General features: G+C 34.9%; 1 protein-coding gene across 2 annotated transcripts in view; it reads right to left on the reverse strand.

Moving 5' to 3' along the window:
- Positions 1-5,703, reverse strand: part of mpl (MPL proto-oncogene, thrombopoietin receptor) — a 31,446-nt gene extending 25,743 nt beyond the window's left edge. The window contains exons 1-6 of one of the 2 annotated variants that reach the window (XM_073952838.1): positions 5,560-5,703; positions 5,233-5,347; positions 3,815-3,990; positions 3,597-3,730; positions 3,365-3,509; positions 31-142 (exon numbers count right to left, since the gene is read on the reverse strand). In XM_073952838.1, the coding sequence (XP_073808939.1) occupies positions 31-142; positions 3,365-3,509; positions 3,597-3,730; positions 3,815-3,990; positions 5,233-5,347; positions 5,560-5,641 (764 nt within the window). In that variant the 5' untranslated portion in view covers positions 5,642-5,703. 2 annotated transcript variants of the gene reach the window in all.
- Positions 5,704-8,399: the final 2,696 nt, after the last annotated feature.

The raw sequence follows: 8,399 nt of genomic DNA on the forward strand, positions 1-8,399 counted from the left end.
TCAGACAGAAGATATATAAAAAAATGACACCTGTTTAATTGTTTATAGTAGAAGCTGTATGTATTGTCCTTATATAAGTCTCCCCTCCATTTGCAAATGATTTGAATCAGATCAGAAGTGTGGCACCTGAACTCTATGTCACCTGAAAATTCAAAAGATACTGAATTGTGAATGGGCATTTAACTGATATTTTCACCAATGTAGATTTTTTAGTTTTCTCAGAAAATGAACGTTTAGTCATTATTTACTATTGTAAAACTAATTGGTATTATGAATAATTGGTATTATAAATAATGTAACTAATTATAAATGATAAAAGATTTTGTATTCTTTAAAAGTATGCAGTAGTCTCTCTAAAAGTGTACAGTAGACATGTAACCTAAAGAAAACCTAAAGAGATTGTGACATTAGTAAGTTAATAAACAATCATGACAATGTATGTAAACCCATATAACCATACTAAAAGAATTTAGCAAAGGAAACGCTGGATTGTTGACCTGAGCTAGTAGGGCTGAGAGCCAAGAATATAACAGTAATGTCACAGTACCCAAAATACCATATATGTGTAAAAAGCAGAACCATTTGACACAGAATTGTCCATGAGAGACTTCAGATTGCTCTGGGGTTTGCTCTTGACTTTCTCAGCTTTATTATGTTCGATGAAGTCTATCTTTTAGTATTGAAAACCTCCAGTCTGATCTTGGTTATTTAATGGAGAGGCTGGGAACTACGACAAACATTGTCAGTAAAGCTATCTTTGTGAAATTTGATTTGAGGAATGTTTTACAAGCAGACTAAAAAGAATCTTTATCATAGAGATTTCCAAATAGCTTTCTAAAACAATTAAATGTTTTTAAAAAAATAAACGTCACTGCTTTTTAAAATAATATAATCCAAAATAGTATCATTTTCTACTTAATTAAGCCCTCTTTTAACCGTGATTTTATAGACTGTAGTTTAGTGCATTAATTTGCAACATAACTGTGAATAACACAAGATAGCATTCTTAGTGGAAAAAAAACAACGAAGGTTCTTAAAGATTACCCCAAAATTAGATATGATTTCTCATTATTTACTCTGATTGAGTTTCTTTTTTTTCCCTTTTGAACACAAAACATATATTTTGAAGATTTAAAGAGGAGAAACTGGTGAACATTCAAATATCCAGCCTGATCTCATGAGGAAACTTATTTAAATTATTTTACATTTTGTCAGTTTAGTGGCTAATTTTTAGAATTTGTATGATGTCAGTTGTACGAAAATGTATGATTTTAAAAAGGAGGCATGGCACCCAACCCGCCCCCCCATTGAACTCATATGAATTAGCCACTAAATCAGAAAGTTAAATTGCAGTGAGATAGTGTTGGAGCACTGGATGCCAGTTTCCAACATTCTTCAAAATGTCTTCTTTTGTGTTAAAATGAGAGTAAATGAAGACTTTTTAATAGAGATGTTTTAAAATAAACGACTGACATGTGGAAATGTAATATTTTCTCATAACTCAGCATAATGCTCTAAATCTATAGGTTCTTATTTTAATTAAATAACTACTTCACAACCACTTGAGTAATAGATTATAGCATACAAACACCTTTAAATACTTTTTACTGTAAAGATGTTTCCTCAAAATTGAATATTTATGTGCTGCATTGGTGGTTGCTATGCCCGCTGAGAACAAAAGCAGAAGTGATGATGGACTCCATTATAGTCTGTGTGAACGTGAAGTTGCTGCAGACTTCTATTTCAGTATGATGACATATTTTGCAGGGGTGGGTTTTTGTTATTGTGCACCTACTTTCATCATCTATTTGCAGCAAAGTAATGGTCGAAGGGGTGTGGCTACAGCCGGCAGCTTTCTGCAGCTCTCACATGGTTGATCACTGAAGCTAAGCAGGGCTGTGCCTGCTCAGTACCTGAGAGGGAGTCCACATGGGAAAGCTAGGTTGCTTATGGAAGTGGTGTTAGTGAGGCTAGCAGGCCTGTGGTCTGTGTGGGTCCTGATGCCCCAGTATATTTATGGGGACTCTATACTGCTCAGCGAGTGCCATCTTTTAGATGAGATGTAAACCGAGGTCCTGACTCTCTGTGGTCATTCAAAATCCCAGGATGTCCTTCAAAAAAAAGAGTAGGAATTTAACCCCGGCTTCCTGACCAAGTATACCCACTGGCCTTTGTCCATCATGGCCTCCTAACCATCCCCATATCATAATTGGTTTCATCACTCTGTCTCCTCTCCACCAATCAGCAATATGGCTGCCATTGTGTCATCCAGGTGGATGCTGCACACTGGTGCTGGATAAAGAGATTTCCCAAAAAAAATTGCAAAAGTGCTTTGAGTGTCTAGAAAAGCGGTATATAAATGTAAGGAATTATTATTGTAGCATAATTCGCCCAAGGCATCTAAGTGATGTTTTCAGAGAATGATTGACCTCCCAAAGCAGGACAAATGGTTAGTTTTTTTCAGTGGATTAATTTGCACTGATTTATTGTTCACCTTAGTACTAACAACATTTAACATTTCAAGAGTTCACACTTAGCTGATGATTTATAATAAGCTTACTTGGCATGCTGTGCCAGGAGTTTGCTGGGCAAGAGGGGAGATTAAGCTCAAGTAGATCTAAAAAAAATTAAAATAAAAACCCAGCTGATGTGGCTAAGGTAAACTCATCTGAGTAAAAAAAATACTGATGCTGGGAGCTAGACAGTAGTGGCCATTCGGCTTAGTCTGTTTAGATATGACACATATCTTTGGATGGTGGGAGGAACCTGGGGGAGAACATGCAAACTCCGCACAGAAACACCAACCAGCCCAGCAAAGACCAGTGCCCGTGGGGTTGTTGGTGAGCGGAAACTACTTGGGTTGCCGTGCTGCCCAATCTAGGTGAAATGGGAGTGGAGAAGGGGAGTAAGGGAGGTTTTATCTAGAAGAAGATAGCTGTGCAATGAAGACTGGTTTTTTATAGTGAAATAGGGATCATGATTGGAGGATCATTATTAGCTAATGCGGGAATGGCTGTGATAGATCATAAGCTACGTGATCCTCTTGAAATTAGTTTATAAATAAACTTCACTTTGATTTCATGTGGATTGTTTAATCAAGGAATTTCCCTCTTGTTAGTGAAGCTATATTCCAGAAAGTTTGTAGAGTGGATGTTGATCTTCAAGCTGTGTCATTTGAGCACTGTACTGTTAGGCTCAAGTTAAAATTAGGGTATAAAATATAACAGCAAGAGTGCAAAGAGCGGAGCAGTAGGCAAAGAGGTCTGAACAATAGCAAAGCAGGAAGTGTTGAAGTGTAAAAGGCATTTTGGGGTTTTGGAAATCACACTTTGAGTTGTATTTTCAGTTTTATTTTAGTTCTAACCTGCTGTTTGTGGCACCATAGCTGTTACAGGGTTCGACCAATCACTCCAAAATCTTTTGAAGTCACCACTAGGTTTGACTCTCATTTGCACAGTGCAGTTCTCTCCTGGGACCAGTGAGACAAGCTTATAGTCATTTTCTGACACCTATGAAGACAGAGTGTAGATTACATTGTGTAAATGTGCAGTTACTATATGTAATGTTGAAACAGTAAGCATCTGTGTCAAACTCACAGATTTAACTGTGCTTGTGTTTTTGAAGCTGTAACGAATTTCATGCTCATTGCTTGATCTTTTCCATTTCACTAACATTTGGCCCACCTCTTCAGTTGGATGAAGGGATATGTTTGACGGTGGATATAGCAGAACTTGGTGGAGGAAACAAGCAGAAATATCTGAATTCACATAATGCAAAGTATGAAAAGTAAATGCTTCATGTGAGATTTACTCACGCTGGTCTTCCACACTGACAGCTCGACTGTAGATGGTGGTGTTGGTGTCTTTGTCTATCACTCTGATGTGTGTCTCCACATATAGGTAGACGTCACTTGGTGGGAATGTACAAATGTTGAGGATCTTCTCTTTAAAAGTTTGTTGTTTCACATCACATCTTTTCTCTTCCATTAATCTGGTGATACAAACATGGTTGCTTCAACGTATCCTAAAACTGATGACAGTTGTGATTGACGCAATAGTGATAAGACTTCGTTCATATGTTTTTGTGCTGTCAAAACTGAGCATTCATGTTTAAAATCCAGATGTAGAACTTAACAAATATTAATTAAACAACCAGTCAGTCAGTCAGTCAGTCAACCAACCGATTCATCAATTAATTAACGAACCTATCAACCAGTCAGTGAGTCAGTCAACAAACCAATTAATAACCAGCCAATCTACCAATCATTTATTCATTAAACCAATCAATCAATTATTCAATCAACTAATCAATCAACCAACCAATCGAGCAATCAATCAGCCATAAACCCAATCATCAACCATTTGCTTGTTTTTGTTTAATATGAATACTTTGTATTATTAATAGCAAAATGTTATTAAATATTGTATTAATGTTATTATTTTATTAACATTTTATTAAATATTATTAGAAATGGTTTGTTTTATATTTTTAAAAAATCTGTTTTGGAGGTTACATATGAGAGGAAAATTGTAAGATTGTTGGTATCATATCTTAAAATATTATAAACAGGCAGCAAGCTGCTTGTAAAAAATCAATGAAGTTCAACATAATATATTTTTAACTCGTTTTAAATAAGAAGTATGAACAACCAGCAAAACTCATGTTTTAGTGTACTCTTAATAATTTGAATATGATATATAGTATAATTTTTCACCTTTAATTTAATTATCATTATATCGTCATTTGAAATATTAGATTTGCACTTCACATAAATGTTAGGTGGTACTGTTATTTAAGTAATCATAAAGATGCCTGCCTTGTTAATTCTGTCATAGAAATAGCAGCTGTTGGAGATTTTCATATCTTGAAAATCTTTTTTTTTAAATGTATATGTATACAGCTTCCAGCACTCTAAACATCCTCAGTTTTTTTTTCAGTTATCATCCTCAGTTATCATTATGAGTAAAATAAGGGCATTTTATAAACCAACCCATCAGTATTTTAAAACTTTAATCCAACTGTTGGGTTTGTCCACATTTTGCACAATTTCTAAATTAATTTAAGAATTGCAGGAATCTCTGTATGCTAGATTATTTTAATTGATTGATTGATCAGTTATTAACTTTATTTATTAGCTAACTGGAAGTAAACTGTCTAACTAGCTTTTTCTTTATAGTAAATGAGCCAATCATTTAAATGAAATCTACAAGATGAAATGTTCAGAACTCTCACCCTTCAATTATATAAAGAAAATCATAGGACTTTTCAACAGGTGCATCCCAAAAGCAAGTGAAGTCTTCTAGATTCCTGGTGAAACATTTTGGGTCCTCATCCATAGCCAATAACTCTGAAAAGAATGAAAAAATTCTTGTAGCTAAAATACTAACAAAACGCATAGTTTTGATGCATGTATCCTTTTACACTTTTCTCTACTAAACGCTCGCTCAACATAATGTGTTGTATTTAACACTTTCCTCTTCAAAAACAGATCAGCTTCTTTGCAGAATGAACATAAAATACAATCATCTAAAATAAAGTCACCTGACTGGTGTTTCTTACCTGGCTTTGGTTGGCGAGGTTCTGAATTCACCTGTTTGTAAAGACAAAAATGTAAAATCCACCAGATGAAAACTGGATCCATGTTGATGGGGGTCCATACACAACACTTAAAATTAACGTCTAGATAAGATAGATTTGTGTCAAGTGCTTAATGTTTTTAGGAGAGGGCGGGGAGGTTGGTAACTGGTCATCTGAAGGGGCCCAATGAAATAGGAAGTGGTTGCACTGGGGAATGAAGCAGGCACTGACTGACAAACAGCCTTCTTCACACGCACATAAATATATACTCAAGAGCTGACACAAGAATAAAAAACTTTCAGATGTTATTTTACACTGTAAAAATGCTGGGTTACACACAATTCCTTCATATTGTCCCTACACAAATTAAGTTAACGTAGGCTAATTTAAGTAGATTGAACAAATTAAGCAATTAAGTTTGCTTAATTTTCCCCCAACCCTCCACCCAAAAAATAATAATTAAGAATTGAGTTGATTCAGGTCATTTTTGTTTAGTTTAGTTTAGTTAAGTAGTTTGAACAACCAGCAAACCATTTTTTGAGTGTATTTTATAGCATTGATATTCATTTATATTATCATTTTTCACCTTTAATTATCATTTTATTCATCAGTGTTACTTTAGAATGTAATGCATTACAATATGGAGTTACTCCCCCAAAAAGTAAGTAGTTGTGTTACTTGGTTACTTTTTATTGTAAGTCATGTGTTACGTTACTTTTGAGTTGCTTTTGCATTACTTTTTCTGACCTGGCTGAGGCTTGCTCTCTTTCAGAACTTGCAGGTTTTTCTTTTTCTTCTACTTCTTCTTCTTTTAAATAGAGAAGCTCTGCAATAAACAACACACTGTACATTCTTCATTTACCTTAAAAAAACAAACAAACAACAAACAACAAACAAATAAAAACATATATATTGTAGTTAGTTTAATGTTATCTTCAGAGAACTTCATGATCCCAGAGCTTTACATACAGATTAATGAATGTTTAAAGCAATGCGTTTGCTACTTTTGTACTTTTTGTCTAAATAGAAAGTAAAATCACTGTCCATTCACATAATCCTATATTCCTTTTCTTTATTCAAGCACTCAAAACAATGAGAATATTTTTATCACAGAAATGTAAAGCTCTGCTATTTTTCTGTCTGTTGCTGCATTCTCTCTTTGTGTGCAGTATTCAATGTGACTACGTTAATTTTAATTCAGCAATTAGTTTTTTAAAAGAGAATTAACTAAACTAAGAAGTAACTTGCATTACATTTTAAAATAAGTATTTTTTTTTATCTTTTGTAAGCTGTTGGGACAGAACTGTGTTATAGTTTGTCCACAGTCATATTGAGGTGATATAAAGACAATAAGTCTCTTTTTGAAATAGGATCCAAATCCCTCTCATTTTGAGGCCCACTGCAATGAGACGTAGAAGTGCGGTTTCACCGCCCACTGAATTGATTGACAGCTGCGCATGTCTCTGTAGGATTTTGTAGGAAAAGACACGACATGTGCAAAGCCATTGGCATTAGAAAATCTGTTCAGCTTTCTGGGATGATCAATCATAATCAAATGTGATCAAGAATGAGTTTTACAAGTTTATGTAACTAGCTTGGGTCAGACCCACCCTCGTGCAGCTTAGCCAGCGCTTGCGCTTGGTAATGCTGGTAGGTGGCCATAGCGTGCAAGGCGGAAGCAGCCCGGCCCGCAGCCTTGTAGGCTCTGGCTCTGAGGGAGACAGATAACCTACAGGCTTTGGACGGAAGACGAGGCGGACCCTGCCAAGATGAGGCACCACGCGGACAAAGATTGACCGTAATGGCGCGCTCAACCTGAGAGATCACCTCACAAAAATCCCCACAAGTGGATTAAATCCACTATAGCCTTAAAGTTCCCCATCCGGGGAACAGTGATTTTACCGTCTTTATCACCACAGCCACATGTACAATTATAAAAATGCTTCATTAACATAACAGATATCCATACAGAAGTATATATTAAAGTGTATCCTGTCACATTAGCTTAGCAAAATCAGTACAAAGTTAAACGTGTATGCGTGAACTTATGACATTGCATAACGGCATTGTGTGTGACTCATCGTTCTCATCAACTCATTAACTCCACAACAAATGCATCAAATAATCAATGGGAAAGTTCTTACTGTAGTATTTTTCACAAAAGTTTCATGAGATCTGCGTCCTTCATGTCTGTCACTGTGCTGTTTATCTGACACAGCCAAGGCGAAGACTGAGGCACACTCTGACAGGCATGTGGGAACGGTGGGCGGGGACATCTAAAGACACCGGCAACAAAAACAGCTACAAATTGTTCAAAGCAGAAAATTCCAATATTCTGAAAGATAAATTAAATCATCTGATGGGTGTTTTGAGCTGAAACTTTACAGACACTTTCTGGAGTCACAAAAGACTTATTATAAATCTAAAAAATAGGTAAAAATAGGTGCCATTTATTTTTGAAAATTAATGCTTTATTTTACTCTTTACTTAGAAAAGTAATATTATTACATAATATGTTATATTATTACATTACCTTATCATTAATCATTAATTAAAATATAAGATTTGCACTTTTGTATATATAAATAAGGCATCTGACAAAATATAATTTTGAGTTTTCTTTTTTTTCTGCTGTCAAAGATACATCATGAAATGAGGTTTATTTTAAAAGGTTACCAACATGAAAACCCACACTATTAAACATCCTTGTATCGATGGAAAAATAAGAAGAGATGAAAAGATGAAATACCTTATCTTGTTTTAAATGACATTTATCAAAATATTGAATTTGTGTAAAATAATATTTCACTGTTATTCTATAT

Source organism: Danio rerio, chromosome 6 (assembly GCF_049306965.1).
Source record: "Danio rerio strain Tuebingen ecotype United States chromosome 6, GRCz12tu, whole genome shotgun sequence".
Taxonomy (NCBI): Eukaryota; Metazoa; Chordata; class Actinopteri; order Cypriniformes; family Danionidae; genus Danio; species Danio rerio.